Genomic DNA, 12147 nt, shown 5'->3' on the forward strand with positions numbered 1-12147 from the left:
ATGCAACTACATTAACCAAATTCCCAAAACTTTGTATTATTATATTACATTCCATATTCCATATTATATATCTCCTTGACCAGGATTAAATCATTTTGTTTTTCGCCCCTCTTTATAAACCTGAATTTCCAACTTTCTCCATCAAAAGTGCTTTAGCCCTGCCAAGCTACTTGTATTAAAGGTGCTCAGTTTAAACAGGGATAAGAAATAGTCAGTAGTATTCACTTGCCTTTGAAACGACAACAATGAATTATTATAATGGAACCCATGCATGCATATTCTAAGGCCAGACTTGATTTGACGGCCTGAGGAGTTTATATTTTCTATCATGTAAATTATAATTTTACACAAGAATTTGACACCAATAATCTTTGCCCCGGCAGACATTTTCTGAAAGAAAATATGGACTTGATTTGATGGCATAGATCTTACACTGTAAATAGATGGCAATCAGCTTGCATTCTGGTAATCAATATTGGCTTTAATCTACTCGAAACTTCGTTAGTATAATATACTGTCCAATTAAATAATGACCAGAAAGCTTTTTTTCTCTGAAACATTTTTTCAACCTACAAAATCGTGTAAAAGTTGTCCTCCCATAACATCCCTGCCAAAATGCCGATTTTGTGATTCATAACCACCGATAACATACCCCTCACTGCTTAGGCCAAGGCCAAACCGCTGAGCTGCATTAAAAGGAAATGGCTCAGATAAGCTGATACCATTGTTCTGATGAAGACCAAGTGTTAAGGAGACACCATTACTCCCACCAGCCATGCTAACACCCATACCAACATGTGGAAGGCTTGATAAGCTGTTGTACGTCAAGTTATGTGGTTCACTTCCAAGGGGAATATCGGAAAGTGGTTCACTTCTTGTGCGCTTTGATGGGGTATCCTGAGCCCTTTGAAAAGAGGTAGATGGGTTTTCGGGTGCGATAGAGTTTGCGGAAGACAAATGGTCACTTGACTTGTTCGGATTTCTAGCCTCCTTTTGCGAATTTTTTTGAGCTTGTTCGAGCATGTGTATTTCCTCTACCATTGGCTTCCAAAGTCTCACTCTCGCATTTATAAACCAATTCGACACCTGGTTTACAACAGTATCCTTTCGAAGTTAATGTTTGCAAAATGATAATATAAAAGAACGCAAAAATGATGATAAATGGCAAACCTGGCTCCGTGATAGACCAGTTTGTTTAGCCAACATAAGCTTGTCTGTGTCAGTTGGATAACTGAAACATTGAACAAAAAAGTTTAAAAAACCAATCAATTACCAATGCCAGGTTAACTTTTGCAATTCAGGTACTTACGGGTGTAGAAAGTGTTCAAATAGCCATGCTCGAAGTACAGTTACAGCACGCTCAGGAAGGCCTCGTTGAGGTCGCCAAACAGGTTGGTGCTCATGGAACCCAGCATTATGAACAGCTCGGTTATAAAGGCTTCTTTCAGTGTTTCCAAACATTGGACCTTCATCTTTTCCCGGGCTTGTTTGACCATGAGGCTTATTAATGAACTGAAGCTGGTCGGTGATTGCGTTCTTCAAGCACCTGAAATGTTTAGACATGGCTTTCAAAGCCAAGTTTGCGTAAGGAGCAGCATTGCCCAGTCCGGCAACATATTCAAACGATGCAACTACAGCTTGTATCTGTTGATAATATTGTTTGTAGCTCCGGTAAACCTGATAATGATAAAGATGGTCAGAAAAGCTGCAAAATGGTTAACAAGTAGCAAAGGGTGTACGATTCTGAAAATCAAAAAGCACCGATTCAGGAATTTTTAAGATCTTGAGTGGTAACATCCAGTCTAAAAATTCATTTTAATCAACAATAAACACAGTTCCTTACAAGAAATTAAAAATAAAGTCATTGTGAACTAAATATGGTAACAGAAATTGAACCCTTAACAATATCCAGTGGAAGAAAATACAGTAAACTATAGATCAAACCATTAAACAAAGGCAAACCGAAAAGGCTGAAGCTTGATGCACCTAGTGAAGACAACAGCATTATTTTGAAAGAACAAGATACTTGTTTTGATGCTATGCACTTTTGACATTTGGTCAACTACCCAAACAATTTCCTTATGAAGTGAAAACCAGTATGTAGGATTTACGCTAGTACATAATTTCCACCATGAAGCACCAAACCAATTGCCAAGCAAAACTGTATCAACATGACCCCCTTATTTTACCGGCTCAGTTCATCACATCGAACTGTTCTAGCTACTTGTAATAGGAAATGAGGGCCAGAGGAGCACCCACTTGGGGATAATAAGTTAAGAATAAACTATGCTTCGTATGGAATGAAAACAGAAAGTTCGATGGTCATACATACTATTTAGATCTTTTATAAATCATTATTCAAACATTTAAAGTACATATCTTAAAACTTGTGCTTGAAAGCTTTAGAAAATATTATAATTTATAAGCCAACATATTGCCCCATGAAGAACTTATGGCATAAACCATTTCATGGTAGACAATCAAACATTTAGAACATGCAATTACTCGTCTATTCTATGTCCCGACGGAGAGACCATGAAGGACACAGCTTGATTAGCTTCAGGAAATTGATAAGAGTTTTATATGAAATTGAAGAAAACACATCTTCAAATCACAGACCGGATAACAGTGAAGTGCAACAAGCTAAAAGCACAAAGACAATACTTAACAGTTACAAGAACAGACAATTCTCAATACAATAACAGGAAAGTTATCACATCTGAGAGAAATAATTCCCCCCGACTTTCAGAATACATATCACTTAGATTTATTCAACAAGCAAAAGCTAAAAAGATAAGCAGTCTGAAGCCTTCTGTCATCATAACATTAAGTTTGATGAAGCTTTTCTCTTGGGCCCAACCAAAACATGAATCACTAAACTCATGATTCAGTATTATTATTTTATCAAAGTAGCTTATCAAAACATTTAAAGCACTGCAAACGCCTGTTATTCCGGATAAAGTAGCAAATTCTAAATTTCAAGGTGTTTGGTTTGCCATTTTATTGACTACAATAAGCATTCTAAGGAACCAGTTAACTATCCCTAACTCTTAAAAACAATACTTAGATAAAAAGTGGAGGACTAATAAGATCAGTAATCTACATAGACACCAGTGTTATAGTAACTAAATGAAGCTATAGCACTTGTCTTCTGTAGATCTGGAATAACCAATTATGCTTTCCACAAACCTTTTTTTTTTTTTGAGTATAAATCTTTTCAAATGGATTCCTTCAATCACTTAAAAAGCACATTAAGTAGCCCCAAACATTGGTGACATTGTCACTTATTAGAACTCTTTCTATGGTTGTGAAGCATTTTTTAACACTTATCTTAATGCATATATTCCCTACTATCACCTTTACATAAAAGGATAATTTTTTTTGGTGATCATAGAGGCCATTCATCAAATGCAAGAATCTAATTCACGTAGTATTCAATCGAGGAAAGGCTCGTAAACAACAGAGGGAAGGGAACATTCATTTTTTTTTTTAAAAATGGATGAAGGTAGAGTATACTTTACTGACAAATATGCATGCAACACCCAAGATTGCATGTTGGTTCAAGCACTGACTAAACTTAAAGCCATTAAAAAGTATCTGACATTGTTTATTTTAATACTGGATGATGACTTCTACAGTGACAGAAACGCTCGAGTTTCATAAAGAGACCATCTTCAAGGAAGATTTTAAAGGGGGATAAAGACACGGATACAAATAAACTAATATACTACCGTTTTAAGACCAACTTCGCAGAACAGAAAACCAGGACTGCCAACCATGAAAACCCAAACAAAAAAAAAGTACATCAAAAATGAACTGCATGCCGGATCATTCATATATATCAAAGCCCAAATCAGAAGAAATGAAAATGAGAAGCTAACCTCGTCAAGCATTGAAATTAGCCTCGACTTCTTTCTTCTACTCTCACCACCATCCCCCCCACTGAGAGAATCATCAATAATTCCAGTACCAGTCAAATTCTGCAATGAAGGGTCCATCAAAGAAGAATCAGGAGTCATTTTTTCAGCATAAAGTCCCCTACCCACATCGCAAAGCTCTTCTAATAACATCTGGGCGGGCCTCAAAAACCTGGATCCTTCCAAAATCGAAGCGTAGCCAGTGAAAGGCCCGAGAGGGAGGGAGCCCCTGGAAACCTCATTCGACGTAGAAGCGCTGCCACGAATAATGCTTGGAACCACATAGCCACTGTCAGTGACCTTGTCACTATAGATAGCAGACCCGTATCTCTGTAGATTTAGCTCCAAAGGAAGATTGTTTTGGTGGGTATTATGAGAAGATAAAGAAAGAGACAAGGCCTGAGCAGTGGCACTGGACTCGTGGTTCAAGGACAAAGGTTCAGGTTTATAAACCACGACTTCACCACCACTGTTATAAGACTCGTCAAAATCTCTTATGGTTTGAAGGTTTTGCGGGGTATAAAGGAAAGGGCTGTTATTCATATCATGAATAGAGCTAGGGTTCACGGGTAAAGACGATTGTCCGTCCAAATAAGGGTGATGATGAGAAGCTGATGAAGAACCATTAACAACCCCACCAACAAAACCCATGGAATTCACACCTTTAACTCCACAAACGAGGCTACTGTTTTTACCAGAAGCCGAAGCCGAAAGCTGGTTGGCCTGGTGATGGTGAAAGTCATGGGTAGCACTAGCGTTGGCAGCGCAAGTCAACAAATCGGAGGAAAGAAGAGAAGCCTCGTACAAAGGAAGTAGACCTGAGCAGCCTGAAAGTGTAACAGCCGTCGATTCAACACAAGCTGAGTGGTTTTGTGCCACAATTCTTAGCTTATCTCTTCTGCTTTGTTGTGGGACATGGTAGGGCTCGAAACCCTCCGCCATAGCCACACAAAAACAATAAAAAAAAACTCTCTAGCTGAAACTCTAAGAGATAGACACACACAGTTTTTACTGTTTCAGTCTACAAGAAAACCCCCCAGAAAAAAAAATGAAATTTATTGAAAAGGGTACAGAAAAGAGAAACAGCAACCAAAGAGAGAAAGTAAATAGGTAGAACAAGATGACTATATCCTTGATATTGTAAGGTTTTATATTAAAAAAGGATTTGATTAGAGAAAAAACAGTGAAAAAGATAAAAGGTGTGGGTTATATTTTGTAAATGATTTAATGAAAGGTTGATCATGGCAGAGAAGAGAAAGCTGGTGCAGTTAACAACTGATTCGTTCAAGAAATACAGAAATTTTGGCCCTGGGACTTAAAAAACTTCACACATCTTTCTCCTTGGTTCTTTTTTTTTTTTTCCTTACACAAAAAGAAATGAACTCAATGTCATGTTAGCCACTCACTCTCAAACTCAAAAAACGCACACCGGCACTCGAACGGAATCTTTGTTTATTTTTTTTCTCTGTGATCTTTCTCTCTCTGACCACTTCGAACGTCTGGTGATCATAGGGTTTCGAGAGACCGGAAGATGACCGGCTATTTGCGGTAATAATTGAACTAACTGTGTTGCAGATATTTCTGACAAAGGTTGGGGGAGATGTTTTGTCGTTTTATCTATTCTTTTGGTGTTTTATGCTATGGGGTTATTCTAACCAGCAAATCAAAAAAGAAGAAAAAAAAAAGTAGCTTTTTTTATTATTATATTCTATGACTGACTATTCATATCTTTATGAAAAAAATAAAACCTATTTTATTTTATTTTATTATTTTGATTTCATAAATATGAAGATGTGAAAATTTGGTTTATTGTGTAAAAAACGATCATTGCCTCTGAGGTGATGACGCACGTGAGGAGATTGATGAATGAAAGACAGGCTGAGTTTGCCGATCTTAACACTCAATCCCATCTATCCCTCCAATGCTTTCGATTTTCGCTTTACGATGTTTTCTTTCTTCTAATCTTTATTATTTTCTCAACTTATTGTGTTTTCTTTTTCAACTTTAACAAAATATATCTTGTTTACTTAAAACCACATCCAATTCGAGTTAGATTAATGATCAATAATTTAATTAATTTCATTGATTTAAAGAGTTAAATTAAATAAATTAATAAAATATTAAAAATCGGTTCAATTATATTAATTTATATCAACTCTCAATTCAATTAATCTAAAATCTTTCTCAAAATTAGTACCCTAACAATTCTTATTTCAACCAAACGATTAACTTGATACAATTTAGATTATCATGATGTCACTCATTAATCAAATGAATCTCGATTCAATTATAAATTTACTAAAAATCATTATTTATAGAAAAATAAAAAAAATTTAGAGTTATATTCAATTATACATTTTCTTTTATGAATTCATGTTTCAAAATGAATATTTTATTTAAATTCCCACAAATAAAAGTTAAATAAACCTAACATTGAACAAGTATATATACTTTATCTTATCAATGTGTGTATATATTATTTTTCTGTTTTTAAGAGTTATATTAAGGGACTCGTAGTTGATGCTAAAGTAAGATATATGATTAACCTTTATTCCACAGGAAATTTAATGTTAGAACCTATTTTATATTTGCCTTTTTTTTTATATTATATGATTCTCTTGTCTCTATATCTGTATTTTTATATATAAAAGTTTTGCACCATATAATCGTGTAACCTGCCAAAAATCATTTTTTAAATTTCCTGGACAAAAGTAAATGAAATCATTGATGTCTTGTAGATCTTTATGTGGCATATTTACAGTTGAAGTGTTTATTTTTCTTCTAGCTATGGTTTCATATAACGAAATCATCAACTCATTAATAATTGATTAAGTTTACATCTAACATAACTTTCTAATTTGTTTTTATTTTTTAAATTCATAAGAAATTTTCGAGATTAGGTCCAAACTTTTAAATTTTGACCTAAGTGGTCATTTCTCTCAAAAATTATTTAAATCAAGAGATGCAAACTTTAAAAAGTCTTTACCGAAGTTTAGGCTTGACATGGAAGAGGGTGGAAAGATGAAGACCAATCGAGGGAAAGATGGGTGGCAAACGACCTAGCGAACCATTATGCCAAACAAGAGCTAGGGTTTGAAAGTTTTCAGAAAAGGAAAATGAGTTTACACTTACAGTTGTCTTATTCATTATGATATATTCTTTTACCTTATTATTTTACAAAACGTATTATGAGATAATTTGTTTGCATAAGATAAATAATTTATTTGATAAATTATGAAGTGTAGTGTAGTGTAGTGATATTCCATCCTTTAAAATAGTGGGTTTAATTCTCATCTATGGAAATAAAATATATTTCATAACAAATCATTTATTTTTTCATACAAAACTTGTACTAGGGGATTAGCCTATCGAAAAATTAATTTATTTGATAAATCTTAAACTGTTTATGAATCATTCTCGAATAAGATGTATATTGATTCCCCCGAAGCAATTTAGCTAATATATGAACAAAGGCAGACTCTTTTAGGAGCAACCTAAGAGGGCTTGTCCAAAGTATTTTTGGATTTGTCCTTGTGTACGTGTATAAAGAGAGAGACTTTATTAGTAAAATGGTCCCTCAATCACCCTTTGATTCCTGGGTACGCTATTAAAAGTTTTTTTTTTCTTCCAGAAATTGTCCATGAAATTTACTTTTATTATACATTTTGACTCAAAATGTAACAACATTAAAAAAAAAATGTATGTGGCAATTCCAATAAATGAAATTGAGACACATCACATAATTTTAACATATTATTATTGAAGTGACTTTTATATAATTCAAATGATAATAAAATATTATTTTAAATAAAAATAATTTATAAAAAAGAAGCATTAATTAGTAAAATTGAAAACTGACTAAAAAGCTTTTATTTCTCAGAAATACAAGAAAGCGGATCATTTCCCGAACCTTATACTGCCATTGAAATACATTTCAAACTCTAAAAGGTTTTGAAACCAAGTGAATTTGCACAAACTTTTCTGAACCTTTGATACTAATCGGAAACCTTGGCAGGATAAAAAAAAAAAGAAAAGAAAAAGCATCTTCCCAGGTAAAACAAGCTTAGACAACACCTTCCTTGGTAGAACAAGAACAATAAGCACCTCCATCACAGCGTCCAACACCTTTGTGGAAAAGAGTAGTGGAACACCAATAAGATCTAAAGTGAACCACTCACAACTACTAAACAAAGGGAAAGAAACTGATAGACATACCAGGTGGATGTAGAGGGACACAAACCATTTAATGCTTTGGGATTAATAAGATTACTATTAAATATAATTTAATAATATTGTTAATATAATTATTAATAAAATATGAATTAATAAAAACCATAGTATATATAATATTATAAAAAATAATATATAATCTGTTTTATTATTTTTAGACTTCAATGTATATTTAATGTGGTAAAAATATTATTAGCGAAACAAATAATTTAATTATCTTTTAAATCAAAAAGCAAAATATTAGAAATATTAAATAATTTGAGAATTATATTTTACATCAAAACATAATGTTCATGCATTAACAAAAAGTTACATATCTTCAAATAATTACTGCAAGAGTAATTCTTTTACGCCAATCACTTTGTACTATTAAAGGTAGACTTACTACAAGATATTAAAGTGTTACATATCTTCAAATCATAGTAAAATGATCACAATTCTTCCATAATAATCTCAAAAATAGTAAAACAAAATTAAAGAATTTAATTACAACAGAACTTACAGTGATTCAGTGAATAAATGAATGACTCAATTGTGGGTGGATGAAGCAATCAAGCAAGCCAAAAAAGAAGAGGAATCAATAACACACTGCCAATGAAAGATGAACAATACATATTAAGAATCTTTGCTAAGCACAAAATAGAAATTACAAATATCTTTACAAATAAAAAACCTGAAATTCATTTCTTTATCAAATTTCATTCAACAAAACTGGCTCTTTATTTAGTAAATAATATTGTCTTAAACAAAAATTACAGTTTTTTTAAAAATAATATTTAAATATAACTAAATTACTTTAAAATGTTTCATGGCAACCAACTTAGGATCAAAAGTTAGAAATCACATATACATTCATACAGACACACAGGTACCATATACATATAGCATTCAGTTCCATGAAGCCCTAATACATAGCAGATGTAAAGTAGAAGCTAGATGATTGCATTTTCAAAAGACAATCAAATTAATGGCAATCCTCTTTTATGAAAGCCATTTGTAAACTTGAAATGAGAGCTACTTGGTGGAATGAATTTTGGATTGTAAAGCAATGCCATTCTGATTATAGAAGTTTTCCCAATTCTTGCCATCGAAATTTTGAATCTCAACATGCGAAAACGTTCCAATGTCTAAACATATGAGTGTCACCGCAATCCCATCGAGGTTCGACCATGGCGTATAGAATGAAGTTATTCCACAAAACTTACAGAATATATGTTTTGCGGTATGAGTTCCGAAAGTGTATGTAATAGTGAATTGGTCTGAATCACCCAAAAGCTCGAACCATTGACGCGAGACAATGAAATGAGTGTTCCCTCTCATAAAATAGTCAAAACAGTTGAATTTCTTAGCAATAACACTAGTAGGTGCTTGGACTTTCCATCTTACTTTCTTATAGTGGCAATCGCCATCGTGAAATACTAACTTGGATTCTATGCTGACAACAACCAAGACAAGTGCAAAGTTTATCCTAAAGCTGATTTGTAGTTAGTAACTCAGTTCAAATGCGATAACATCCTAACAACCATCATGTAATAAAACCATTAATCCCAAATCTTCATAGCTTAGTCATAATCTAAACACAATGAACCTGTAATCTTCATAGCTTAGTCATAATCTAAACACAATGAACCTGTAATCACAAATCTTCAAAACTCAATTCAAATGCAGTAGCATCATAAGTATCGTCACTACCATTAATCCTAAATCTTCAAAACTCAATTCAAATGTAGTACCATCCTAAGTACCATCACTACCATTAATTCCAAATTTTCATAACTCAGTTCAAATGCAATAGCATCTTAAGAACCATCATGCAATGAACCATTTCCACTTTTCTTTTAACCCTACAAAAATGCATAAATATAAACCAATGAAAAAGTGAACACAACAACACCATCAATTTTTCATCTTTAAGAGAAAAAACATTTATTAAAACACCTTACATAAAAAGGAAAAAACCCAAAAATTAATAGCTTATAGCACTTAAAAAATAAAATAAAAAACCTATTTCATTTGAGAAAAAACTTGATCCCAAAATAAGGAAATAAATACGTGATTCGACATACTAATTTGCATAAGCAAAAATCAAAATAATCATTAGTTTTAGGGTTACCTATGCTGCATAAGCTCCTTTGAAAATTACTTGCTTTCGGTTCAGAAAATCTGAATCAGTACTGAGAGATTGATTAGCAATTCTATGATCTGGTGTTCTTCAATTGAGTCAAGATTTTTTTTCCTTGCCAAAGATTTTGCCCCTAATTAAAAAACTTCTACGGTCTCGATTCCTATGTGGAAAAGATTAAAGAAGTTGGTGAGGGGAAATGGTGTTTTAGGGCTTTGGAAATGGAGAAAGAAATGAATGTGGAGGCTGTAGTTGATAGTGAAGAAAGAATTATGAGAAAAAAATTAAGGCAAAAATGAAAAAGTAATCTTTCAGCATTCCTACTGAGCTATGAATGGGCAATTCATAGGTTGGGGCAAAGAATGGTATTCAACCTCTATCCAGAGATTAGTGGGAATAGAGAGCTAAACAGCAACACCTGTAATAGGCATTCCACTAATAAAATCAAGATATCGTTGATGAGTCATTTCACCAATAAAATCATATGTGTATGTGTGTAAATATGTGATCAAATCAAATTAATCCTCTTAAAATAAATTTTAACATTATAAATTTATCAATCATATTTGTGTAAAATTAATTTTTCTTAGATATTCACTTATAAGGCTTTGATCAAAAGTATTAAAAAAAGACATTTTCTATCTTTTTTTATCTTCTTTTTTAAATTCATGGTTTTCACCAAGACCAATAAAAAGTAGATTATATTGTTTGATGTGAAGTGATTAAGAAGGTTGTTAGGACCACGACTGTCTAACTATGTTTGCTCAGTGACTTGATCAGTAACGAACTTAGTCAATTACAATATAAGACAACTTGAGTATTTTTATTTAATGACCTTTTTGACATATGCATTGCTTTTAAAACAAATAGGACTCATAAAATGCAACATTCATGCTCTCGAAAATGAACTTATCAAAAGGAGTAGTGTGTGAAGAGTTTGAAATAGAATTCAACTTGGATTATTTAAGACGTCGTTGTTGGCTAATTTTAAGGAAGGAGTTTCTTATTGACTTAGGAATCTATTGATTGATTATAAAGCACACAAAAAGTCAAGTTTATTTAGATTTCTCGGCATTTATCATTATAGTCTAGGATGTCTACAAAAAGGTAGTACTTTGTACATTCGATGTAGTTTTTTTTTTGGTGTGTAGAAAGTTGTGAATTGTTATTCTGGCTAATTGTTCTCTTTGTTTTTACACTGAGTCTTAAGAATTAATTGTGATTGATAAACTATAAAAGTAACATATTTTAATCCCATTATTAATACATTTTTGGATGATTAATTATAAAAATTAGTGAATCTGATGCTCCTAATCATTTAAATCCATGTTTTTATACTTAGGAGAGCATTTAGGAGAGAAAGGAACAAAAAATTAGCCAAAATCAGACAAATAGATCTGTTTTCACGATCCACACGGCCTTGGCATTTCCACACGAGCTAGTCATACGCCCATGTGCCAATCGTGTCGATATCGCACCATGCTTTCCAAATACGGGAAAAAAAAACTCAATTTTTTGGCTTTCTAAGCATTCTAAAATCTATAAATACCAATTAGACGAAGATTTAAGGGGGAAATTAGAGAAGATGTAAGAAAACACTGGAAGAACGCCATCGGAATCAACTCGAAAGTGGATCTCCATCAAGACCGGAGATCTCCTTTTAATTTCTTTCGAAGTTTTATTGAGTCTCTTTATGTCTTATGGTTATCCTAACTTTGAGATGTTTCTATTCAGGATTATGAACTAAATTCCCTAGATACCAAGGGAAGATGAAACCTACGATGAATCTTATTATTTGATTTTTAATTTACATGATAAATACTTGATTCTTGTTCTCAATTATGTATGCTTATTTCTTGTTTTAATATTTCTGGGATA

The 12147-nt window shown here is 32.8% G+C and overlaps 2 protein-coding genes across 2 annotated transcripts; both read right to left on the minus strand.

The window, feature by feature from the left end:
• Positions 1 to 391: 391 nt before the first annotated feature.
• LOC107948834 (BEL1-like homeodomain protein 9) lies at positions 392 to 5495 on the minus strand. The gene is made up of 4 exons (XM_016883487.2): positions 3882 to 5495; positions 1310 to 1677; positions 1171 to 1231; positions 392 to 1086 (listed from the first exon to the last, which is right to left on the minus strand). The coding sequence occupies exons 1-4, from the start codon at positions 4857 to 4859 to the stop codon at positions 565 to 567; spliced, it is 1929 nt and encodes a 642-aa protein (XP_016738976.1). The 5' UTR covers positions 4860 to 5495; the 3' UTR covers positions 392 to 564.
• A 3666-nt stretch (positions 5496 to 9161) lies between these two features.
• Positions 9162 to 11910, minus strand: LOC107948029 (centromere protein V). The gene is made up of 2 exons (XM_041111219.1): positions 11819 to 11910; positions 9162 to 9582 (listed from the first exon to the last, which is right to left on the minus strand). The coding sequence occupies exons 1-2, from the start codon at positions 11908 to 11910 to the stop codon at positions 9162 to 9164; spliced, it is 513 nt and encodes a 170-aa protein (XP_040967153.1).
• Positions 11911 to 12147: the final 237 nt, after the last annotated feature.

The sequence above is a fragment of the Gossypium hirsutum genome, chromosome A04 (assembly GCF_007990345.1).
Source record: "Gossypium hirsutum isolate 1008001.06 chromosome A04, Gossypium_hirsutum_v2.1, whole genome shotgun sequence".
Lineage (NCBI taxonomy): Eukaryota > Viridiplantae > Streptophyta > Magnoliopsida > Malvales > Malvaceae > Gossypium > Gossypium hirsutum.